The 26,429-nt window shown below is 50.1% G+C and overlaps 1 protein-coding gene and 1 long non-coding RNA gene across 9 annotated transcripts in view; one reads left to right on the forward strand and one right to left on the reverse strand.

Moving 5' to 3' along the window:
* The window catches only part of LOC135174253 (gastrula zinc finger protein XlCGF26.1-like), a 182,787-nt gene extending 163,455 nt beyond the window's left edge, over nucleotides 1–19,332 (reverse strand). For 2 of the 5 annotated variants that reach the window (XR_010301832.1, XR_010301831.1), the window contains exons 1-2: nucleotides 19,055–19,332; nucleotides 17,417–17,495 (exon numbers count right to left, since the gene is read on the reverse strand). Coding sequence is in view for 1 of the 5 variants with exons in the window: in XM_064141477.1 (XP_063997547.1) it covers nucleotides 14,962–15,108 (147 nt within the window). In the remaining 4 variants the exon portion in view is untranslated. Of the gene's footprint in view, nucleotides 1–14,961; nucleotides 15,841–17,416; nucleotides 17,496–19,054 lie in introns of those variants that run through there. The other 3 variants (XM_064141479.1, XM_064141478.1, XM_064141477.1) reach the window with 2 other exon arrangements.
* Nucleotides 1–26,429, forward strand: part of LOC135174260 (uncharacterized) — a 128,518-nt gene that overhangs the window by 57,121 nt on the left and 44,968 nt on the right. The gene's annotated exons all lie outside the window — the stretch shown is intronic.

A 26,429-nucleotide genomic window follows, 5' to 3' on the forward strand; every position in this document is an offset into this window, starting at 1 on the left:
GTGCTCAGCTCAGACCCTCAGGCATAGACCCTGCATAGCTCAGCCACTCAGATCCTCAGAGGCCCAGACCTCATGCTCTGACTCATTCACAGCTCACCTGTCTGTGTACCTTTATTGCAGAGCTCATTTAAGCCTGCATATATATATATATGAGGAGCCTATAGTCTCCTAAGCCAGCTGTGCATATCTGCACGCTACTGTGTTATCAGGACCAGATCCTGTCTTACATTTACCTGCGGAGCTCAGACTCCCAGCAGCCGCACGCTCTTTGCGTGCCTGCTGCCTATCATTGCCTGGTAAGAGCCGTTGCCACTGAGATAACCAGAAAGCAGAGTCTGGATTGTCTGCACACACACATGGCCTGCTAGCTGTGACAACCATGCCAGAGACAGCATGATATTCTCCTGAGATCCTGCCAGCTGAGAATTCCTGGACAGGACACCCAGAAGCAGCCAGCAGCACCAAAGGCAGAGATTCTGTCCCTCGCCAGGAGAACAAAGTTAGAGAAACCTATTTCCCCAGAAGCTGGGAAGATTTATCCTTTCCCCTCAAGCCGGGAGGATTCCAGCCTCAAAGTCCACGGCCAGAGATCCCCTGAAGTCTGGACATTCGCACAGGCTGTGACGCAGCCCCGGAGGGGGATTAATGCTTGAGCGTGTTCAGATGCTTGAGCGTGTCCAGAGAAGGACGACGAGGCTGGTGAGAGGCCTCGAGCACAGGCCCTATGAGGAGAGGCTGAGGGAGCTGGGGTTGTTTAGCCTGGAGAAGAGGAGGCTCAGGGGTGACCTTATTGCTGTCTACAACTACCTGAAGGGTGGTTGTGGCCGGGGGAGGTTGCTCTCTTCTCTCAGGTGGCCAGCTCCAGAACAAGAGGACACAGCCTCAGGCTGCGCCAGGGGAGATTTAGGCTGGAGGTGAGGAGAAAGTTCTTCCCTGAGAGAGTCATTGGACACTGGAATGGGCTGCCCGGGGAGGTGGTGGAGTCGTCGTCCCTGGGGCAGTTCAAGGCAAGGTTGGACGTGGCACTTGGTGCCATGGTCTAGCCTTGGGCACTGTGGTAAAGGGTTGGACTTGATGATCTGTGAGGTCTCTTCCAACCTTGGTGATACTGTGATACTGTAATAGTTAATAAGAATTGCAAGTAAAAGCTTTAATACCTCTGTAAACATCTGTTGCCTCTGCCATAGAGCAGAATCAGTTTCAGCCTGCTCTGCTGGGCAAATAGCATACAAACCCCAAACAGCATTAGGCCGTGGGGAAAACTCCTCTCTCTGTGTATAGTTTGAATGTTTGTTAGTTATTAATAAGTTACTGTAGATATTTAATCCTAGAATCTTTTCATGAACATGTAGAATCATTTTAATGTTAACAGACAGTGGTTAGGGGTGGTGAGAGTTCAGAATATTGAGTTTAATAAACATATATTATCTCCCCCCAATTAATTTCTCCCCTCCGCCAAAATCAGCGGAAGCAGCAGAATACCCCTCCGCGACAAATGCAGCCTCTGACACGTGACACCTCCCCACAACCAACATTCAGCTGAGGCAAAGAATGGAGAGTGGCCCTAAACACCCACTGTGCTAGTTTGAAGCAGGGCAGAATGTTTTGGTGAGAAGAACCAGATCATAGGTTGTGAAAGGAAAACAATGCTAATGTCCACTTCTCTCAGAGTCTTAGTAAGGAGTTTGGGAAGAAGAAATGACCCTCATGAGAGCAGCAGATAAAGCAGACTCTCGATTGATTGTAACATTATTGACAAAAACTCTTGTAATATCACTAGTAATATTCTCAGTGACGCTAAAACCAGCATAACCAAGAATAAAATCACCCCAGTTCCAGAACATGCTTGAAAGCTTAACTTTGACCTTCTTAAAAACTACATGAAGCAAGAAATAACCAATTTGATCTTTGATCCAATTGTACACAAAAAACCAGAAAACAGGCCACACAGCAATCCCCACCAAGTACAACAGCTGCTTGATTAGCTTCATCTTAATTCCCAGAGCTAATTTCCAATCACTCCCATATATCTCTAGCCCCACGTTGGGCACCAATAAAAAATGTGATGGTTTGGGGGTTACCCCGCCCCTCCACACTTTTGAATTTGCCCCAGCTAACTCAGAGGGACCCTGGGAATATAGATGAAGCAATTTATTTACAGCTAGCAGAATTTACAAGCAGCTATTTACAATCTATACAGTTATATACAGAAATATACAAAGGATGAACAATACAAAAGCACAACTCCCCTCCCAGAAACCTGAGTCCCCAGGAGGGGCTCTCAAACCACCCCAACACCTCCCCCCGGCCCTCTTAACCTTACCCCAGTTCTCAGGAAGAAGAGAGGTGCAGTCAAGAGGTTAGGGAGCAGGGTTAGTAGGAGCAGGGTTAATGAGATGTGACCAGGTCTAAGGCAAAAGCAAGAGTGAGAGACAAAATGGAGAAGAAGTCTTTCTTCTTCCCAGAGTTCTCAGTGTGACTGTGAGAGAAGTTGACATCAATTGTTTTCATTTCACTGCCTGTTATCTAGTTCTGTTACCAAAACATTCTAGCTTGCTTCAAACTAGCACAATTAGATACCACTCTTGCCATTTTCACTCACTCTGCATTCGGCTTCTGACTGAACTGCATCTCCCTAACCTCACCTTCCATTTGGCCTAACTCACCTTTGCTTCATAACCTCTTGGCTGAACCTTTATTCTTCTTTAGGACAGCTTGTCACATTCTGCCCTAGTCTCTGCCATACAAACTAGGACAACAGAGAAGAAAGGGAAAAAGAATGACACTGAAGATAGCATTGAGAATGGCATTAGGAATGGCATGAAAGAACTGAAGGAGGATCTCAGAAACATTTCCAACCTGGTAAAGGATACCATCCCTGCATCATCTGAATGGGTGCATGTTTCTGCCATCAGGAACAGATGTCCACCTCCTGCAAGGCAATTCCAGCCCAGGAGGAGACAAATTCCACCCAGACAGCAGCAATCACGTGCGTCACTGTGGATACTTCTGCGTGACACATACGGTGAGAACATGAACAAGTGGGATGGTAAACCTACTTCAGCTCTTTCAAAGAGAGTCAGGGATCTGCAGAGTGGCAGAAACAGAGGCAGCAATGCCAGGAAAGTAGCTGTCACTTCTTCAGCTCCCGAGAGCAACTGCAATTGTTCCAACAGTTGCAGTTCCTCTCACAACAACACCAATCACTGTGTACACCCCACATGCCATGTTCACCATTAGGGGTGCCCTGCCTCCAGCCAGGAGGAGGAAAGGGATAGTGGAGAAAACCAGATCTATTGGAATGTATTCATTAGGTGGCCTGGCAGTTGACACAGGAGCTCAGTGTACTTTATTGCCATCAAATTGCAAGCGGACAGAGTCCATTTCTATCTTTGGAATCACTGGTGGATCTCAAGAGTTAACTAAGCTGCAGGCTGAGATCAGTTTAACTGGTAAAGAGTGGAAGACACATACTATTGTAACTGGTCCTGATGTGCCTTGCATTCTGGGAATTGACTTTTTGAGACAAGGCTGTTTCAAAGCTCCTAAGGGTCACAAATGGGCTTTTGGAATAGCATCTGTAGAGATTGAGGATGGTAAATTGAAATTGTCTGTTAGACCTGAACTTTCAGATGAATCTGCAGTTGTGGGACATCATGACATAGAGGACCTGGAAGTGCCAATTGCTACTCAAATGGTGCACCACAGGCAGTACAGAACTAACCCTGACTCTTTGTTGCCCATTCATCAGCTGATTCGTCAACTGGAGAGTCAGGCTGTCATCGAGAAAGCTCATTCACCTTTCAACAGTCCCATCTGGCCTGTGCGTAAACCTACGGGCGACTGGAGACTCACAGTTGATTTTCATGCCCTCAACGAGGTGACTCCACCCATGAGTGCAGCTGTGCCGGACATGCTGGAACTCCAGTACGAGCTGGAATCGAAGGAGGCTAAATGGTATGCAACCATAGACATTGCTAATGCTTTCTTCTCTATTCCCATAGCAAAGGAGTGCAGGCCTCAGTTTGCATTCACCTGGAGAGGAATCCAGTACCAGTTCAACCGTTAGCCTCAGGGGTGGAAACACAGCTCAACCATCTGTCACTCAGTCATCCACAATGCACTGGAGAAAGGTAAAGCTCCAGAGCACATCCAGTACATCGACGACATCATTGTGTGGGGCCAAACTGCTGAGGAAGTCTTCGAGAAAGGTAACAAAATCATTGACATTCTGCTGCAAGCAGGTTTTGCCATTAAGAGAGACAAGGTCAAAGGACCTGCCAGAGAAATTCAGTTTCTGGGAGTGCGGTGGCAGGATGGTCGCCGTTACATTCCTCAGGATGTGATCAACAAAGTCTCCACCATGGCAGTTACCACCAGTAAGAAGGAGATTCTCTCTTTCTTGGGTGCAGTGGGATTTTGGAGACTACACATTCCTGGTTTCAGTCAGATTGTCAAACCCCTGCACCATGTGACTCGTAAGAGAAACAATTTCGAGTGGGGACCAGAACACCAAGCAGCCTTTGATCAGATTAAGCGAGAAGTAGTCCATGCAGTGGGCTTGGGACCTGTGAGATCTGGTCCGGACATTAAGAACCTTCTGTACACAGCTGCCAGTGACAATGTCCAACTTGGAGCCTTTGGCAGAGAGCTCCAAATGAGACACGTGGTCGTCCTCTTGGTTTCTGGGGATGTGGCTACAGAGGTTCAGAGGCAAATTACATTGCAACAGAGAAAGAGATACTAGCATCTTATGAAGGAGTGAAAGCAGCTTCTGAAGTGATTGGAACTGAGTCACAATTGCTGTTAGCTCCCAGACTGCCAGTTCTAAACTGGATGTTCAAAGGCAAAGGTTCATCACCACATCATGCCACAGATGCAACCTGGTCTAAATGGATGGCTTTGATAACCCAATGAGCACGAATAGGTAATCTTGATCGACCTGATCTGGTGGAGGTGATCACCAACTGGCCGGAAGGCACAGACTGTACCAAACCTCCAGAGGAGAAAATAACTCGTGCTGAGGAAGCTCCTCCCTATGGTGATCTCTCTGATCAGGAAAAGAACTATGCTTTGTTCACAGATGGTTCCTGTCGTCTTGTTGGGAACAAGCGAATATGGAAGTCAGCGGTTTGGAGTCCAACCAGGAGAGTTACCGAAGTGAGAGATGGAGAAGGAGAATCCAGTCAGTTCGCTGAGGTAAAAGCTGTTCAGCTTGCTCTTGATGTGGCTGAACGTGAGAATTGGCCTATCCTTTACCTCTACACCGACTCGTGGATGGTAGCCAGTGCTCTATGGGGTTGGCTAAAGGACTGGAAGAAGCATGGTTGGCAGAGGAAAGGAAAGCCTATTTGGTGTGCTGATCTATGGCAGGACATTGATGCACGGCTGGAGAGAACTCCAGTGAAGGTGTGGCACGTAGACGCACACATGCCCGAGAGCAGAGCCACTGAGGGGCACCAACACAACCAGCAGGCAGACCAAGCTGCTAAGATTGCTCAAGTTGATACCAACTCTGATCTTGACCTTGACTGGAAACACCGAGGTGAGCTGCTCTTAGCTCGGTGGGGCCATGACTCATCTGGACATCAAGGCAGAGATGGAACATACCGATGGGCTCACGATAGGTCAATTGACTTGTCCATGGATGCTTTCACCCAAGTCATCCATGACTGTGACATCTGTGCTGCTATTAAGCAGGCTAAGTGAATCAAGCCCTTATGGTATGGTGAGAGATGGTCAAAGTACAAGTATGGTGAAGCCTGGCAGATTGACTACATCACTTTACCTCCATCTCGTTCTGGCAAGCAGTATGTGCTGACGATGGTAGAGGCCAGCACTGGATGGCTGCAAACCTATCCAGTTGCACATGCTACTGCACCTAACACCATTCTTGGCTTGGAGAGACAGATCATGTGGAGACATGGAACTCCAGAGAGAATCGAGTCAGACAGTGGCACTCATTTCAAGAACAATCTTGTGACAAACTGGGCCAAAGAGCACCGCATTGAGTGGATCTACCACATACCCTACTGTGCTCCAGCTTCAGGGAAGATTGAGCACTACAATGGTTTGCTGAAAACCACCCTAAAAGCCATGGGGGGTGGAACTCTGAAAAACTGGGACAAACATTTAGCACAAGCTACCTGGTTGGTAAATAGTAGAGGTTCAGTAAACAGAGCAGGCCCTGCACAATCAGACTTGGTCCAAACAGTAGATGGTGATAAAGTTCCTGTTGTAGGTGAGAAGAATCTGTTAGGGAAAACTGTTTGGGTATTTTCTCCTTCGGGCGAAGGGAAACCTGTCCGAGGGGTGGTGTCTGCTGAAGGTCCTGGTCACACCTACTGGGTAATGCAGTAGAATGGTGAAACCACAGGACAGCTGCCTCCAGCCAGCCTCTCCCAGGCCTTGGCTGCAGGCTCCTCCCACTGCCTACTCAGGTCTCTGATGGCTGCACCTGCATTTCCCAGCATCTCTCCTCCCTGGCCCTGCTCACAGACCCCACCTCACCCACTCTATGCTCAGCTCTACCCTGCACACAACTCCTGCCAGCTCAGGCACAGCTCTCTGCTCACCACTCCTAAACAGGTGGGCAGAGAAGCTCTGAGGACACACAGAAAGGGAGGTTCCTGCTCTCTGCAGATGCAGGAAAGGGGGAAGGGACTTGCTCAGCTTCTTGCAAAACCTCTTCAGCCCTCACTCTGACACATGCAGATTCCAGGTGTGCCTCTCTCTCACAATCTGTGCAGGGAAACCAGTATGACATCACCTCCCACCAGTGTGGTGGATATGTCAATGCCCCTTATTGAAGCTAAGAGTGATGCTAATATAGTGGCTAATACAAGGTGTTCAATTCTGATAGGTTACACAGCAGAACATGAGCTGTCCACATGCCTAGAGGAAGAACTCACTGATCAGCCCTCCCAAATCCCCCTCATGCAGCTCAGCTACAGGTAAGTTAAGGATCTCTTCTCTTGCAGCTGTGCTCCCTTATCAGAAGGACCTAACCTTACCCTTCCTGCTCTCCTTGTTTCAGACTGCTCAATTCTGCCTGCACCCTGACAACTCCCCCTTTCTTTTTGAAAGCTGCACTACTGGATCATACCTTGTACACATCACACTACACATGGTAAAATACAATGATCATCAAGAAAACAACAAGTGCATATGTGTCTCAGGTTGAGGCTATAGGGTTAAAATTTTTTCTGGGGAGTAGAAGATTGTTATTCAATCCCATAATTCTGCTCTCTCTTTATAGACTGACAACAAGGTCAGTTCGCTCTCCTTTCCTCCTCCTCCTGCCCTGTGTGGCGGGAGCCACTTCATTGGGAACATGTAAGCAGTAGGCCTCTTGGATGGCAGAGGCATTGGGGGAGCATTGGAGCACTGGGGAATGTAGATTTAGTTTTTGTGGCATGGGGGAAACTTCAAGGGGGTTTGCCATGATAATTGCTTTGTAATGTCTACTGCTGTTTTCTGTCTCTGAATCTAATTCTGTATTTTCTCTCCATTTTGATTTGAGAGTTTGAGCTCTGTCAGCTCTCTTCAAAAAATGATGACAGAATTTTGGTGCCCCGTGTGAGGACATGAAAATGGTTGGTTTTGTATGGACTGAATTGGAGAAAAAATACAGAATTAAAGCTTAGGAAAAATGGTGCCTCTTAGTGAAGCTGGCATGGAGAGTCGGGAGGCTTGGAGAAGCCGCTCCCCTCCTGGGTGGCAGAGGTGGGAGAAGGAAACGGCAAGCGAGTTGAAAGGTCTGAGGTGGTTGATGATGATATGGGACCCCCACCCCTGAAGCCGCCACGGCTTGAGCTGACCCACAGCAGGGTGCCGAGCAGCTGGTGGAAATGTGAGCAGTGGAAACGCAGGCAGCTCTGGCCGTGCCAGTGGCCTCCCCTGGACGCGTAGATCCAGGCAGCGTTTCAAAGATGGCGCCACGCAGAAGCAGCGCTGGCCTCCATAGCAGGCTGATGGCTGTGGTGGCCACCCTCTTGCAGGGTGCAGCCACTCCCTGTTCAGGGGATGAGCTGTTGACTTCGGAAGAAACAGCTGTGATTTGGTACCCTTCCTGTCCCAGCACAGGCAGCGAGTATGGGCAGGCTGAGGCTGCAGATGGCGAGCCTGCATTGGGAGTGTGTCCTGCTGGGGAAGATGCACAGAGCGGCGATGGGGATCCCCTTCCCCTGCTGCGATTCAGCCTGAACTTTAGTGTGGCAGAACTGGCGGTACCAAGCACGGGAGGAGGAGGGGGGGGTTCACCCCCCTTCCCGAGCACACCTGCTGGTTCTGCAGAGAGTAGCCAGCCAGGACTAGTGACAGCCCTAGAGCCGAGTTCAAGTGGCAGGGCGAGCTGCAAGGGTATCCTGACAGTAGCCCCTCCTCTGTCAGGTGAGGCAGCGGTGAGAATGGATGCTGCTGGGCAGGCAGTGGTTCCTGTGAATGACACTGATCCTGTTTTCTTCCCAATTCTGACACCTGCTCCTCATCCACCAGAACCTCCTCCTTTTCAGTTGTCTGTTGAGAAGGTGGAGGGAAAGGTGCTGGGAAAGGTTAAATAAATTTGAAAATATTCTGTTCAGACTGGGGAAGGAAGATTAAGGGCAGGGACTGGTGGTGTGGCAGGTTCACTTCTGAGTGTGCAGCTAGAGTGGAGGAACTGCAGGATGGAACCCTCAGGGGTGGTGGAGGGCCTGGTACAAGAGACAAGTGGAAGCATGGGACTCTTGTAGATACTGGAACTCATCTGTGATAGAGAGATGGAATTCATCTGTGACAAAGGGATCTTCCCCCCTGCGCGTATGAAAAGCAAACTGGAGCAGCAGCTTGAAAATGGAAGTGAACTGGACTTAGCTGCCCCATTTGACTGCCCCAGGGGTGGAGACACACCATTGGAGACAACTGTGGACTGAGCCAGATTGTGCTGAGAAGGACTCTCAGAGAATCTAGAATCTGCAACGAGTAATTGAGCCTTTGCAGTGTGCGGTTGCTTGGACGCATGGACTGCAAAGAGTTGAGCGAGAATGGATCGGGACTGTCCATTACTTGATGTTGAGTGCTGCTGAGCACAATGCAGGTGGAAACAGAGTTCCTTTGTTTGTGAAAAGGATTTGTTGGGAGAATTGTATGGGTGTTTTCTGCCTTTGAGTAGGGATACAACCTGTCCAAGGGGTGCTTATTTCCTGGTGGGGGAAGTTCAGGACAGGTATGTTGGGCAATGCAGGAGCGTGGCAAGATGAAGTGTGAGTTTTGATTTGGACTGAGACAGTTTGAGTTTAAAGTATGTGCAAGTTGTTACTGAGTTTCTTTCAGATAGTTGATGTCATCTGAGAAGTCCATTCAATGAGAAGAGTTGTGTCCAGGATCTGAGCGACAGATGGGTTTGAAGGAAAGCACCAGAACGATGCAGGACATGGACAGCACTGTTCACTACACAGAGAATCTCTTTCTGGTTAGATGAGTGGTGTGATGAGCAGGAATTATGGGACTGAATATAGGGCTGGAATGTCCCAGGTTGAGGCTATAGGGTTAAAAAATTTTCTGGGGACTAGGAAGATTGTTATTCAATCCCATAATTCTGCTCTCTCTTTATAGACTGACAACAAGGTCAGTTCGTTCTCCTTTCCTCCTCCTCCTGCCCTGAGTGTGTGGTGGGAGCCACTTTATTGGGAACATGTAAGCAGTAGGCCTCCTGGATGGCAGAGGTGTTGGGGGATGGGGGGGGGGAGGATTGGAGCACTGGGGAATGTAGATTTAGGTTTTTTTGGGGATGGGGAAACTTCAAGGGGGTTTGCCATGATAATTGCTTTGTAATGTCTACTGCTGTATTCTCTCTCTCTAAATGTAATTCTGTGTTTTCTCTCCATTTTGATTTGAGAGTTTGATCTCTGTTGGCTCTCTTTAAAAAACCCACAACAATATGCAACCATTGTAACCAGGCTGCTAAGCCATTCTTTTAGTCCCCATCCTCCAAAGGTCTTGGCAAGCCAATCCCATCTATCTTCTTCTTTCAGCCTCCATACACCATCTCTCAAGCGCTGGATGCTGGCGTGTATCGACTCTGAGTGATCAGACAGGCTCATGCAACACATTCCCCCAAAATCCTCACACCTGTGGCCTTGTGCTAGAAGCAGAAAGTGAACAGTTGTCCAAAAGACCAGGAATCCAGACCATGATCACAGTCACAGCAGAAGGCATGTGCCTGCGCTGGGCTCTGTGTGGTAATTGATGTGTAGAGCCATAGATGCATTTGGAGTTGACAGAGAGAGACACTCTAAACTACAGGGTCCTCCCCTTGTATGTGAAGGAGTAGCAGGCCAGGCTTCATTACCATCTCCTGAGGTGTCTGTGGCTCAATTTTGCCTGCTGGGGTTGAAAGGATGGAGTGGGAAATATTGTGGCTGAGGAAGCATCTAAAGAACTGGGCTGAGAGCAGGAGCTCAAGAATAGGCCATGAGACTAAGGGCCAGGATGAGATGGAGGCCTGAAAGAAGCAGTGTGGTGGTTTGGCTTTTACCCACCCCGCCCTCCCCCCCCAACACTTTTAGAAATACCCAGCTTAGACTCAGCCAGACTCTGGGAATATAAATGAAGCTATTTATTTACAGCTGGCACAATATCCAAGCAGCTATTTACAGTATACACAGTTATAGACAGAAATAAATGAGGTAAAAATACAGAAGCACAACTCCCCTCCCAGAAACCTGAGTCCCCAGGAGGGGCTTTCAACCACCCCTGCACCTTCCCCCTGCCCCTTCCCCCTGCCCCTCTCAACCTTACCCCAGCCCTAAGGAAGAACAGAGGTTCGGCCAAGAGGTTAGGAAGATGCAGCTCAGTCCAAGCCCAGACAGAAAGTTTACATTCTTCTTCAGCAAGACTCTGAGGGAAAGTAGGTATCACTGTTGTTTTCCTTTCACAGCCTATCATCTAGTTTTTCTCACCAAAACATTCTACCCTGCTTCAAACTAGCACAAGCAGCAACAGGCCAAGGGGGAAGGGTCACAGATGAGGGGTGGGGAAGGACCCTAATGCCTCCTTGCACAGGAACTGATGAAGGGGGACAGAGGGAGAGCTCAGGTGACTCCTGCCATGGAGTATGGGGTGGGGCATGTGGGTAGGACCCCCAAGGGCCTGCTTGGGAAGTGGTGGATGTCAGGAGGTGTAAGGGGACTGTCCTGACCCAGGCAGGCTTTGGCTCTTTGTGCTTCCAGCCTCAGTTGCTGCCTCCACACTTGTAAGTAGGAGCCAGCCAGAGCCACACAGCTGCTAAACTAAGTCCTCTCACCACCTACAGCCTTCACCCTCCATCTCTCCATTCATTGCTCCATCTGAACTCACTCTGGGTACTCTCAGAGTTCCCAGGGCCCCACCAAGGTCCCAGGCTCACCCACACACCCAGCATAGCACAGCAGAGGGACCTAGAGTAGAGTACCCTGGAGAAGAAGTGGGAGGAGCTCAAGTGGGCAAGCTGAAGGGGTGGCCCAGGGGAACCTCCTGAGCTCCAACAAGAGCAAGTGCAGGCTCCTGCACCTGGGCTGGGACAAGCCTCACAAACAGCACTGTGGGAGGATTTTCCTGGCAACAGGACACGAGCTGGTAAACATGAGAACTCCTGCTGCCAAGTGTCCTTGAACCCATCCTGGATTCAGAACAGCCAGGCACTGAGTGGCACCTCCACTCGCAGCTGCAGGGGCAGAGTCTGCCAGCCTGCAGGGGTGGACACCACAGATTGTTTTGATACAAAGTGACCTATCTGTACCTTACAGATAACTCTGAGCCAATCTAACCTGTACCATCCACTTGTGCCAACCCCAAACTAGTCGTGCACACCTCTCCCAAGTAGCATGTAAGCCACTGTACTGCATTAATGAAGTGTACTGCACTGCTAGCAGCTGAGTTGACTCAGTACCCGGATCTCACCTCCACCAGCTTCCCACGACCGCACAGCACAGCTGGGGGAGGAGCCAATGGGAAGCAGGCCTGAAGAAAAGGACTTGGGGGTGCTGGGGGACAAGGAGCTGGACAGGAGCAGGCAGTGTCAGCCTGCAGCACACAAAGCCAATGGCAGCCTGGGCTGCACCAACAGCAGATGGAGAAAGCAGATTCTGACACTGCTCTGCTGACAGCTCACCTGCACTGCTGCATCCAGCCCTGGAGCCCTCAGTACAGCAAGGACAGGGACCTGATGGACAGGGTCCAGAGGAGGCCATGAGAATGATCAGGGGCTTGGAACAGCTCAGCTCTGAGGACAGGCTGAAGGAGTTCAGCCTGGAGAAGAGAAGGCTCCAGGCAGACCTAAGAGTGACCTTCCAGTGCCTGAAGGGGATATGAGAAGTCTGCACAGAGACTGCTCCCAAAGGCCTTCAGGGACAGCAGGAGGGCAATGGCTGCAAAGCAGAGCAGATGGAGACTGGATGGCAGCAACAAGTTCTGCACCACGAGGCTGCTGCAACACTGCAGGGTGCCCAGGGAGGGAGCTGAGCTCCCATCCCTGGACATATTCAGGGTGAGGCTCAACAGGGCTCTGGGCAGCCTGATCTAGTGCAGGATGTCCCTGTTGACTGAAGGGGCTTGGAATGGATGACCTCTGCAGGTCCCTTCCAACCCAAACCATTCTACAGTTCCATTCTTCTAAATGCATCCTCCAGGGAGAGGCAGAGGAGGAAACAGAGCAGGTGGAGGAGGACAAAGAAGAGGCCAAGGAGGAGAACAAGAAGAATACTTCAAAAAGGTTTCAAGCTGCCTGGAAAAACAATTCAGATTCCTTCCAAGCTGATCAGAAAGCACTTGGGCAGCTCTGAAAAGCTCTCAGCAGGGAACTCTGCAGTCACTTTCCAGGCTCACTCAGGTCTTTGGCACTCTGCACAAAGGCTTCAAGAGCTTTGCAGCTGCCCTCAACGTGTCCAGCACAGCTCTGTGCCCACAGAAGGCCAGGCTGGAAGGGACCCCCAAGGACCTTCTGCTCCAATCTTTCCAGCTGACACTGCACTTGCCACCAGCTGGCCCAGCCCTTCCAAGAGCACTCTTAAAGCTGCCCAGGCCAGGGGAATCCACCACTGCCCTTGGGAGCTGATTCCAGGGCCTGACTGTGAGGGAGAAAATTTTCCTTCTAGACTGCAACCTTCCAGTTCAGCTCAGTTCCTGCAGCAGCTACTTCACAGCTGCCTCTTGAGCATCACAAACTCTGAGGCACAGCTGCAGGACAAAGCAACTCTCCTGAAACTTCCAATCGGATAAAGGCTCAAATTATACATCAAGGGCAGGGGCCAAGATCAAACCCAGCCCCCCCCCCAGCTCCCACACAGCTTTACAGCATTGCTTATTTACAGTTTCACTCCACTGAAGCTCTGCTCAGTGTCCAGATCCAAGCATTCACATAACAGTTTGGGATGGGACCCCAAAGCTCAGACAGCTCCAACCCCCTGCCATGGCCAGAACACCTGCTACCAGACCAGGCTGCACAAGGCTTCATTCAGCCTGGCCCTCAACACCTCCAGGGATGGGGACTCCACCACCTCCATGGGCAGCCTGTTCCAGTCCCTCACCACTCTTCCTGCAAACAAATTCTTCCTCATCTCCAACCTAAGCCTCCCCTGCAATACTTCCAGGCCATTTCCTCTCCCTTCCATCACCTGACACTGCCAAGAAGAGACCAACCTCACCTCACTGCAACCTCCTCTCAAGGTGAGGGCAATCAGCTCTCTCCCATCAGCCTCCTCTTCTCCACACTCAACACTCATCTCTCTCAGATGCTACTCCACAGGTATGTTCTCCACACCCTTCCACAGCTTTCTTGCCCTTCTCTGGACCTGCTCCAGGTCCCCCAGGACAGGAGGACAATCCTGCCCTGGACCTGCTGCCCACACCACTGCTCAGCCTTGCACACCACTGCAAGTGCTGCAGCCACTTTCACCAATCATTTCCTTCCTTTGCCAGCTCAGCAGGCAGCAAAGAGCACAGCTGCAATTTCTTGCTCTGCTTCTCAAGCTCCTCCAAGGAAACTTCAGGACTTCTTCCCAGCAAAACCACTCAGGACAGCCTGACCCCACTCAAATCAAACTCTGCACTCAAATCAAAAGCAAGGCCTCAGCCACAAGCAGACTCTGGACATCTCATCCTGCTCTCAATGCTCCCTGCTCTTCTTCCACACACCATTTCTCCACAGCAACAGCAGCAGGGCACAGTGCTCCTGGCAGCAGAGGGGACCCCAAAAGCTCTGCACAGCTATCAGCCTGCAGGCAAACAGCAAAGGCTCCACCTGACCTCACTCTCTTTGTGGGCAGGAAACCTTGAGAGGAACTGAACAGCAGCCTGAAAGCTGTCAGCAAATCTTTCTGCCTAAGGAGATGGAGCCTAACAACTCCCAGACACCCACTCTGCACATGGCTGCCTCCTGCCTGCTGCAGCAGGGAAATGCACTCAGGCTCAGCTTTAACAGCCTGTTGGGGCTTTGCCTGGGGCCTTGCTTGCTGCTCTATAGGGGAACTGCACCAGAAAACACTCTGCAGGCTCCCTCAGCTGGAAGCACATCAAACCCAAACACACAAATGCCTCCACACACACCACTGGAAATCCCCAGCTGGGCTCAGCCTAACATGCACAAAGAGCCTGCTGCAGACAGGGCAATCTTCCTCCTGCCCACAGCTGCCAGCTCAATTCACACCTTCCTGACACAAATCACTCCACATGTGCCTGACACCCTCCCTGCAGGGCTCCAAGGCCAGGCCACATGAGGCCTCAGGCAGCCTGCTCCAGTGCAAGGATTCCCTGCCCACAACTAGAGGATCCCTCAGGTCCCCTCCAAGCCAAATCAATCCATGACTCCAGGACCAAACACAGGACACACAACACCCACAAAAACAGTCCTCAGATGGACAAGCAGTTGGCAGCTCCCTTTGCACAGACCCAGCCCAGCACTCATGCACACCACCACAGCACACTCCAAGGACAAAGGTCAACTACCTGAAGGGAGGTTGTAGCCAGGTGGGGGTTGGTCTCTTCTCCCAGACAACCAGCAACAGAACAAGGGGACACAGTCTCTAGTTGTGCTGGAGGAAGTCTCAGCTGGATGTTAGGAGGAAGTTCTTCACAGAGAGAGTGATTTGCCATTGGAATGGGCTGCCCAGGGAGGTGGTGGAGGCACCATCCCTGGAGGTATTTAAGAAAAGACTGGATGAGGCACTTAGTGCCATGATCGAGTTGAGTGGATAGGGCTGGGGGATAGGATGGACTGAATGATCTTGGGGGCCTCTTCCAACCTGATTGATTCTATGATTCTCCAACACCAGTGGCTACCATTACAGCAGAAGGGAGCAGCTCACACCCCTCAGCAGCTTGCAGCAGCTCCCTCTTGCCCCAGTGCTCAGGACTATCCCTCCTGCCTCCATTCAACTGCCCTCAGCTCCCAGCTGCACACAGCAAGACTCAGAAGAGAGATGCTCAGCACTGGAAAGCTCAGCACAAAGCCACTGCAGCACAGACAGCACAGGCACTGCACACAGCATTTGACTTCTCAGATGGAGACAAGATCTCAGCCTGCTCAGAAAGCACTCCAGGAGCTCTGCCTGCACACCTCCGACACTGTGGAGCATAATAACTTTCTCAGGCTGGCACAGACAGGGGCAACAAAGGCCAGCACAGGGCGGGGCTGGCTCTGACTCACCACCAGCACCTCTCCTACAAACACAGGCTGAGGGTGCTGCAGCTCCTCAGCCTGCACAAAAGCAGCTCTGGGCTCTCCTTGCAGCCTGCATCTCAACTTCTCAAGGGCACCTACAGGCAGGCTGGGCAGGGACCGTGCACAAGGGCCTGTGGGGATAGCACATGAGGCAGTGCATTCCAAGTGGAGCAGGGCAGAGTGAGGCTGCACAGCAGGAGCAAGTTCTGCACTAGGAGGCTGCTGACACTCTGTAACAGCCTGCCCAGGGAGCTGCTGAAGGCTCCAGCCCTGCACACATTCCACATCACATCTGCACAAGATCACCTCTCGGGGTCCCTTCCGACACGATGCCATCTGGCCAAGGCTGGCACCCAACACAAACTGCACCATCAAGCACAGCAACAGCCTGCCCAAGGTACTGCTGGACTCACCCTGCAGCTGCTCAACAGCTCTGCAGCTCTCATGCTGAGGGCCCAGCCTCAGTGCTCGTCTGGCACTGCTCAGCCCAGCAGCTCCACTCTGCCAGCTTCAAGCCTTTGGCCACACCAAACTATGCTCTCATTCTACCAACTCCAACAGCAGCAGCAAGCTCCACAACCCTCATGCTTCACACACCAAAAACACCAACTCCAGAGATGCAGCCCAAGGCAGAGGACAGTTTTTATTGCTAGGGATTCCTTTGCCATCAGCTTGGGAAAAGCCAAACTCTTCCAGCACTCCACTTCTGCCTACAACAGCAGCTCAGATACACAAGGCCAGAGTCTGCCTTGGCCATGACTCTCCAACAAACCTCCTCAGGACAAAGCTTCCCATCCATAGTCCACCTCAGACACAGTTCTTCAAACACCTCCTCAGGACAAAGCTCCCTCCACACCAGGCCAAACCCCAGGCCTCCATGCCCTCTCCCCACCATACCTCTCTACCTCCCCCATAAGAAACCAAACTAAAGCAGCAAAAAATAAGCTCAGCCGAGGCCAAAGGCAGCCTGCAAACCTCCTGCACAGAGCACAGACGAGATCCACACTGCAAAGGGTGGAGAGAAGTCAGGGAGAAGAGAAGGGCAGAATCCAAAGTGCAGCCAGTTTGTGGGGCAGTGGATGCAGAATTATGGGAATGCAATAACACAGATGACACTTCCTACTCCATCTCCTGGACTCCCTGGTCCCAGGAGGACAGCACTTGGCAGTTTCACACAGTCCACTTCTTAAATACATAATAATCCCTTCAAAAGCAGCTTCACCTGGAAGGAAAGGACCTGAAAGAGCCTGCAAAAAAGCTGGGCAGGGACTTTGGACAAGGACCTCTAGTGGTAAGGAGAATGGATTGAGGCTGCAAAAGGGAAGACCCAGACTGGACACTAAGGAAGAAATTCCACACACTCAGGCTGGGGAGACACAGCAGCAGCCTGCCCAGGGAGGTTGGGAGTTCCCCTCCCTAGACATGTTCAAGGCCATGCCGGATGAGGCCTTCAGCAATCTGGGCTGCTGGGATGTGGCTCTCCACATGCCAGAGAGCTGCAACTGGGTGACATTTCAGGGCCCTTCCAGCCCAAACCATTCCAGGAACACAGTCAAAGAGGACAAACTGCAGTTCAAGCAGAGCAACAGCAAAGGAGCCAGGAAGGAGCAGGCTGGGGCAGTGGAAGGCAGCAAAGAGCTCAACCTCAGCTGCTGGCCAGGGCCACAGCTCTTCACAACTCCTAATGGCCTCTAAAGCCTCATTAACAGCTTCAAAACTCCTGTAAGTTCTTAAATACACCTCAAGATGCATTCAACTCTCTCAACAGCACTGCAGAGACTTGCCTGAGTTCTGCCTTTGACAAACTCTTCAAACAGGCCTGAAAATCAGCAGAACAGCTTAGATAACTCTGCAGAAGTTCCCAAAAACTTTCTGCAACTCTTTGAACTCTTTCTGTAGAGATTTCAAGGACTTTCTGGGTCACCTTAAGCACTCCACAACCTTCAAAAAGGACGAATCAGGCTTCAGGCTGCATTGAAAATCATAAACATCTCTTTAAATCTTCTGAATGCCTCTAAAACCTCATCTCAAACCTCACACAAGTTCCCCAAACTACCCCACCACTATCTCAGAAGTCAACAAATCCCTTCAGAGCTGATCCTCAATTCTTCACCTCTCATTCCAAATTCTCTCCAGCAACTTTCAACAGGTCACAGAATGTAAAATGCACTTTTCAAACACACTCAAAGAGGTCTCAAATGGCCCTAGAAGGCATCAACATCTCTGTACAGCTCTCAACCCCCCTCAGAAACTGATTCAAAACCTCCAAATGCCTTAGGACTTCCTAAAGCAACCTCAAGAGGCTTTAAAATCTCCCTTGTGAGGCTTGAAGGTTTTCAGCAGTTTTATGGCACTCAAACTGCTTTGTACAAACCACTTCAACAGCATCAAAATCTCTTCAAACATCACCAAAAAGGCCTGAACATGACCACAACAGCTGCAAAAGTCACTTAAAAAAGCCTGAAATTGGACAAAAGAGCTTCAAAAACCATTAAAAGTTCCTGGAAATTTTTTAAATATCTTCCAAAAAAATCATTAAAAAGGCTTGAAAATAAGAAAAATATTTAAGAAAAAAGCTATTAAAGAAACACAAACCAAAAAGTGTTTAAACATTTTAAAGGCCTCAAAATAACGAAAATATCTTTGAAAAAGATTAGAAAAAAAGCCTGGAAAATTTCAGAAGATCTTCAGAAGTCACTCAAAGTGACCAGAAAGAACCAAAATCTCCTCCAAAGCCTCACTCCAGGCCCTGCCCAACTCCTGCACACTGATTGTGCACAGCTCTCACACAGCTTCTGCCTCTGCCACTCTCCAGCAGCCTTCACAAACCCCTCCCGAGCCTCACTACTGCCTCACAAAGCCTCACCAGCTGCTGCCAACGCCTGCAGCTGACCAAACCCTCAGCACAAGCCCTTCCAAGCCCCTGCCACTGCCCAAACCCCCTCACCACGCACCCAAACCTCTCGCCCGGAGCCTCACACACACTCGCACCACTCTGCGCCTCCTCAGCCCCGCACACAGCCGCAACACAAAGCGCCAAAAGCTCTCCCCAGCTCCTCACAGCCTCGCACCAACTCCCCACAGCTCCACAGAACCTCCGCACAGCTCTCGCCACAACCTCCCTGCGGAGAGATCCTCAGCAGCTCTGACCCAGCTCTGACTCTGCCCCTCCCGGTGCCGCTCTCGGCTCCCCCAGGCCCCGCAGCCCCTCCCGGTGCCGCTCTCGGCTCCCCCAGGCCCCGCAGCCCCTCCCGGTGCCGCTCTCGGCTCCCCCAGGCCCCGCAGCCCCTCCCGGTGCCGCTCTCGGCTCCCCCAGGCCCCGCAGCCCCTCCCGGCTCCTCTCCCCCGCCACCCCTCACGCTCCCGCAGCTCTCTCACCGCAGCGCTGCCCGCGCACACCACAGCCTCTGCTCCAGCGCTCCCACGACGCTGCCCAGCACCAGCCAAAATGGCGCTCACGCCCCTGGGGCCGGAGCCCACAGCGCCCTTGGGGGCGGGGCCGCTCTGCCCACGCCTCCCATTGGCTCTGGCTGCCAGCTCTGGGCGGGGCCTTGCCGCACCTGCGCCCCCTTGCGCTCGGCGCCGGAGGGGCGGGAGGGAGCCCTGGGCTCAGGCTGCTGAGGGCGGAGGCTGTGGGGCTCGGGGGGGGCTGTGGCTCTGGGGGGTTCTGACACCTCCGGAACCTCTCTGCACAGCTCTGCAGAAGGCCCAGCACGAGGAGCAGGCTCAGGCTGCTGCCTGTGCGGGGCTGGGGTTGGTGTCTCTTGGCGCTGAGGGGGTTTGGTTGTCTGCAGCATTAGGGCTCTATGGGGCCAGGCTGAGCCGGGCACACTGGGCAGGGCAGGGCCTCTCGGGCACCACAGGCCCTGGAGCTGGTCCCTGTGCCCCCCGAGGCAGCCCACGCTGGACCCTGGCCCAGCCCAAAATGCCCCCAGGAAAGCCACAACAGCAGCCTGAGACCTCCAAGTGCCTCCCTGGCACCCTCAGGTACCCCCTGGCACCCCAAAGGACCAGAGGCTCACTGGGGTAATTGTGATAAATTTCGAGGACAAAAATCTCAAAGTCCAATTAGAATTTATTTAATTACAAGGAGCAAGCAGGATAAGAGGCAAGAATCAGCGCTGGACGACAAGGGGGAGTCCCCGCTCCGCCCACTTGCCGCCCCCAGCCGGTTCCCATCCCCCCCTTTTATAGTCCGCCCACCGCCGCTGGCAGGTCCCCTTCGAGGTGAACAAGCACTCTGCGCATGTGCGGTGCTGTTGCCGAGGGGTTTCTTCCGACCCCCTGGTGATCGCTTGGCGGGAAACCTCTCTGGCAGGGCAGGCGGGAAAATCCTCTCAGGCAGGGCAGACCTCTGACCTGGGCTTCTGGAACTCAAAACTTATTAAAACCTCCTATTACCTTATTTTAGTGAACAAAACATATTGTTCCCTATCACAATCCCCCATTTCTCTTCTTCATTTTTGTTCACTAAATCTTTGTAACTCTTCTTTTAGCTAATTCTAGTGTCTCCAATGTTTCATTCACAGACAACTGTTCATATTTGGCCCTTATAAACATGAGATGTGCAGCTCTATCTGTCCCTGCTTCCCACAACCTAGCTCCCCAGGTCTTCCCTATTAGCCATGCTTGGTCTTCTGGTTTAGTGACATTGATATAAAGCCACATACAATTTCCTGCATCTGCAGTGCCGCCTCCCTGACGCCTTGGGGGTTTACAGCCATAGGGACCCCATCCCACCTTCAAATATTTATCTGGATTGCTGACTCTCCAGTCTGAGGCAATGGTTTCACAACCCCAGTAAGCACAATAATAATGTCCAGGATAGTTACAATATCCTTTCCCTGGGTTTGAGCTAGGACAAAAGTAAAAACTTCACATAAGTAACAAGTGAGGCTCGGGGCACCAGGGGTAATCGTAGCTTGTATAACCCTTTGATCTTCCAGTCGTGTTAAAGTCCATTTAAATGGCTGGTGAGGCAGATGTTCATCTGCTTTTGTCCCCTTTACAATCAGCAAGGAATACAAAACAATAATTTGTAGAGTCAAGTGATAACCATTGGCACAAGGGATGGGGAAAGCCCCGGAGTTTTTCCTATCCCCTGGTTGCACTCTGTTCCCCCTGCTAAAATCTTCTTTTCTGATATAGTCCCATAAACATTTCTCCAGTGTCCCTATTTGAGGGTTCTTCTCTCCACAGGCTTTTATCCCTCTGCCTCGCTCGTCGACCCGGTTGCTTCGAGCCACGAGGGATACCATCTTCTCGGCAGCAGGGATACTCTTCAGGAGCCCTCTGGGACAACTTCTTAATCCTAATGTTTAATGGGACGTGTGCTGCCTTGGGATTTTTGTCTAACAGGTCTGACAGGTGCAACCAACAATGCCTACTATATTTTGGTTCAATTTTGCCAATCAGATTAGTCCCTCATGCTTCTCCCTATTTTCCTTCTGGGATCCAAACTCCCCTAAGTGGGGTCCCCTGTCTGCAGTGTCCCACCACTTGTCTCTACAGATTTTACAAAGATGGTGTACAGAAAGGAATAACAATCTGAGTTACAAATCAACCCTTCTTATTCATTTACAGCGTCTCTTCTTCTTTGTAATTTCAACCTTAAGTCCCCTGGGTCTCCAATTATTTGCCACTCAGGTGCTGGCCCTTCCACTGGTCCTTTAATTCTGCTGGCATGAGTCCATCCTTTTTCAGCTGTCCAGAGCGCTGTTTCTGTAGTGAGTAACACAAGATAAGGGCCCTCCCACTGCGGGTTTAGAGTTGTCTCCTTCCATGTTTTTATCATCACCCAGTCTCCTGGGTGCACCCGGTGTAGTTTTAGATCCAGTGGAGGTCTTTGTGCTAGCACCCCTTTTCTCCATAAGCTTTCCCTGTGCTTCATTAGATTTGCTATATACAGATTCATGTTCTGATCCCTTAGGACTGGGTGATCTCGGGGCTCCCCCATATCGTAGGGCATCCCATACAGCATTTCAAATGGGGATATTCCCATATCAGTTCTGGGCTGTGTCCTGATGTTTAATAAGGCCAAAGGTAAACACTTTACCCAGGATAATTTGGTCTCAATCATGAGTTTTGTTAATTGCTTCTTAATTTCCCCGTTCATTCTTTCTACTCGCCCAGAACTCTGGGGGTGCCAGGGGGTATGGTGGTCCCACTGTATCCCCATTGCTGCCATAGTCTCTGTAATAATTTTAGACACAAAATGGGGACCCCTGTCTGAGTCAATGGTTTCTGCGACTCCATACCAGGGAATTATTTGCTCTAAAAGGATCTTAATTACCACCTGTGCCGTGGTCCTTGCTGTAGGGAAGGCCTCTACATAATGGATCAAATGGTCCACTATTACTAATAAATATTTGTATCTTCCAACCTTAGGTAACTCAGCAAAATCCAACTGAATCTTTGCAAATGGCCTTTGGGCTGCTGGCCTCCCCCCTTTCAGAGGTTTCCTCAGATTGACTCTATTTACTCTCAAACAAGTAGCACATCCCCGTACCACCTGCTTTGCTAAGTCATCTACCCCAATGCACATGTGATTTGTAGCAAATTGATCTATCAGTGCCTGTGCTCCCCAATGCATTCTGCTGTGCATTCTTCTCATCATTTCTAAAGCTACTGATTTGGGCAGAACAGTTCTATGATCCTCTGGGTGTCTCCACTTCCCTTGAGAGTCTTCTCGTAGCCTCATTCTCTGCATCTTTTCTTTTTCTTGTGTGGTGAAACTAAGTGGCTGCCAAGGTTTTTCTCCAGGGGAGCAGGCCTCTGCTCCTAAATCCTGCCCCTGCCCAGAGGCAGAGTGTACCACTAACAGTGCAGCCCTCTTTGCTTCCTGATCTGCTGCATTGTTACCTCTGCTCTTATAATCCATTCCCCTCTGGTGTCCCTTTAAATGTACCACAGCAATTCTCCTGGGCCCTCTCAGAGCCTTTAGCAATTCCCTAATTAATTCCTGATGAACTAACCCTTTTCCCTGTGAGTTTATCAATCCCCTTTCTTCCCATATCTTCCCAAAAGTATGGACAACTCCATAAGCGTACTTTGGATCAGTATAAATAGTGCCTGACTTGTTCTGCAGCAATTGCAACGCCCTCAATACAGCATAAAGTTCACATGCTTGCACCGACCAAGATTTACTCAGAGGCCCTGACTCTACAACTTCCAATTTCTCTCCCCTAACTATTGCATATCCAGAAACCCTTTTTCCATCTATTACCCTGGACGAACCATCCACAAACAACCTCTCTCCATCTTCTAGCTCCTCTTCGTCCAGATCAGGCCTTATTTTAGTCTGCTCTTCTATAACTGATAGACACTCATGGGTTAATTTTTCCTCGTCTGGTTCCCCATATAAAAACTGAGCCAAGTTTTGTAAACCAGTTACTTCTAAAGTTAATTTTGGAGAACCCACTAAAATCCCTTCATATTTCAAAAGCCGAGCGTCTGTAATCCATTTATCTGCTTTCTGCTGTAGTATTCCCCTAATGTTATGGGGAGATAATACCCTCAGTTCCCCATTAAGGGTGATTTTATTAGCCTCCTCTATTAATAAAGCACAGGCCACTACAGCTTGCAAGCAGGTAGGCCATCCCCTACTTACAGGATCTAATAATTTGGATAGGTATCCTACAGGTTTCTTCTTCCCAGCCCATTCCTGTGTCAGCACCCCATAAGCCGTGCCATTGTCTGCATTTATGAACAAATAAAAGGATCTTTTTAAGTCTGGCAGACTTAAGACTGGGGCATTAACAAGGTCCTGTTGTAGCCTTTTCAACTGCTTATCATTTTCTTCATCCCACTTCATTAACCCATCCTGACTTAGTTTCTCATATAAAAATTTCACCTTAGCGCTGTAGTTTTCTATCCATTGCCGGCAACATCCGACAAGGCCTAATAATTGCCTAACCTGTCTCTTATTTCTAGGAGGGGGCATGGAAAGGATCCCTTTTACCCTTTCTGGGTCGATTTTCTTTTCCCCCTTTCGAAGGTAATGCCCTAAATATCTTACTTCTTCCTCTACAAATTGCAGCTTTGCCTTAGACACCTTTAATCCCTTTTCACTTAAGAAATTCAATAACCTAATGCTTTCAGTTCGTACCCATCCTCTGTCTCCCCAGCAATAAGGAGATCATCCACATATTGAAGGAGGATTACCCCCTCTCCTGTCTGGTATTCCTGTAAGATTTGTTCTAAGGCTTGTCCAAATAAATTTGGAGACTCAGTAAACCCCTGGGGAAGTACAGTCCACCTTAACTGCTGTCTCCTATGTGTGACTGGGTCCTTCCACTCAAATGCAAAATAATCCCTGCTTCTCTCATCTAGGGGACATGTCCAAAATGCATCTTTAAGATCAATTAAGATCAATATTGTTTCTCAGGGCCTAATCTACTCAGCAGAGTGTGGGGGTTTGCTACTACTGGGAAGTGAGCCACTGTCCTCTTATTTATTTCCCTCAGGTCATGTACCAGCCAGTACGACCTGTCTGCCTTTTTCACAGGCAGAATGGGGGTGTTAAAAGGGGACATACATGGCTCCAAAAGTCCCTTACTTAATAATCTTTCTATCTCTGGCCTCAACCCTTCCTTTCCCTCGGAGGAGATAGGATATTGTTTGATTCTTATTGGCACCTCAGGGTCTCGGAGGGTGACCAAAAAAGGAGTTATGATAAGTTTCCCTACACTATCAGGGGTGTACCAGACTTCTGGATTAATCCTTGCCTCATCTTCTATTCTCAAGGGGCAGAGTTTTATCCTTATCTCCTTATCAATTACTTCTACATTAACACCTAACTCAGTAATCAGATCTCTCCCTAGTAAATGAAAATCTGCCTCTGGAACTAATAAAAAATTACCTACCCCAATTTTAGATTCTGCCTCTACTAACACATTTTTAATTATTGGAACCTTAAATGGCTCCCCTTTAGCCCCCACCACTTGGGCAGTTTCTTTAGATAGTTCACATCCTCCTGGCAATTCCTGAACAGTAGATCACTCTGCACCAGTATCTACCAAAAATTCAACTTCCTGCTGCTGGGGACCTATCTTTAACTTTATCAAGGGCTCTGGATGTTTCTGTGCCCCCAGCAAATAGAGCCCCTGACCCCTCTAATCTTCCTGAAAGGTTTTCTCATCCCTCAATCTTTTCCTACAATTCCTTCGAAAATGTCCTTTAACTCCACAGTAAAAACACACATTTGCTTCTCTCCTGTCCACTCGAGGAACTCCTCCCCCATTTCTCTGGCTCATCGGTCCTGCCTTAGGAGGGTTTTCAGATCTACCTGCCTCCCTGACTACTGCCATCATCATCCTGACTTGTCTCCAATGATTCTCTTCATCCCTTCGGACATATACCTTCTGTGCCTCCCTTAACAACTCATCCAGACCTCTGTCCTGCCAATTGTCTATCTTCTCTAACTTTCTCCGGATGTCCTCCCATGACTTGGCCACAAACTGTGTTTTTAATAAGGCCTTTTCCTAACTGAGTTTCGGGATCTAGGCCCGAGTACATCTGCAGATTTTTCCTCAGACGTTCCAGCCACTCAGTGGGGGTCTCATCTTTCTTTTGTCTCTCATTAAATGCCTTATTAATATTTTGCCCCCGAGGTACTGCCTCCCTTATTCCCTGTATTATTATTACTCTTAAATCCTGCATATTAGTTCGATGATCTTGTTGCTGGTGGTTCCAGTTGGGATCCTGCAAGGGCCACTTGGTATCTGCCCAGGGTCCCTGAGCATGTTGGGTGTCCCAGATTCGCATCCCTGCTCGTCTAATCATACCTCTCTCTTCTGCAGTAAACAGGATGCTTAATATAGATTGCAACTCCCCCCAAGTGTAAATACTAGGTCCCAGGAACTGGTCTAATCTTTCTGCCACCCCCAAAGGATCCTCTAAAAGGCTTCCCATCTCTTTCTTGAAGTCCCATACATCTCCTGTGCTCAAGGGAACTGATACAAACCCTATAACTGGGGCAGGGCCTGGACCTCCCATGGGCATCTCCCGGAGAGGGTATAAGTTATGTCCTCGAGCCCGTCCCCGAGTTATGGGTCCCTGTATGTCATCTACGGGCTCATGGTGATCTTCTTCCAGGGGTGGTAGTGGTGCATTGGGGGGTGGTTGTTCCTCAGGGGGTACATATGGAGGGGGAACAAGGAGAACCTCCTCTTCCCTATTCTTCTCTTTCCGTTTCTCTTTTAGGGGGAATAGGAATGTGTCTGTGCCAGGTCTAGTTACCCACACACTGGCATAATCACTTTCCTCCTTACTGAAGGGACGTTTACTATTCACCCAAAGGGTTAACTTCTGCCTCACCCAATCCTCTACTGCTCCAAACATCGGCCAAAAAACTTTCCTAGAAACCTCCTTTCCTCCCCACACTACTACACAGAAATGAATCATTTTAGCTTTGTCTTTATCCCCTGTGGTAGGATAAGATTCCCAATTGTCTAACATAAATCCCAGTGGACTATCCCTGGGTACCGGTGGAAGTCTCATGGGAGCCATGTCCCATGGAAGTGTCATGGGAGCCAGGGGCTTGCTCTTCCCGTGTCCCATCTTCTGGAGCGCCCTCAATCAACCGTGTGTGCGTTCACTCGCTTCCTCTCGTTCGTGGCCCACGTCCTCGCGGACAGATGGGAACCGCACTAATGGAGAGTCCGCACTCGCTTGGGTTGGTGCCGAGCTGCCAGCCCCCCCCTCATTCACACACACACACACTGCGCCTCCAGGAAACCCGACCCAGACCGAA

This window comes from Pogoniulus pusillus, unplaced genomic scaffold, assembly GCF_015220805.1.
Source record: "Pogoniulus pusillus isolate bPogPus1 unplaced genomic scaffold, bPogPus1.pri scaffold_51_arrow_ctg1, whole genome shotgun sequence".
NCBI lineage: Eukaryota > Metazoa > Chordata > Aves > Piciformes > Lybiidae > Pogoniulus > Pogoniulus pusillus.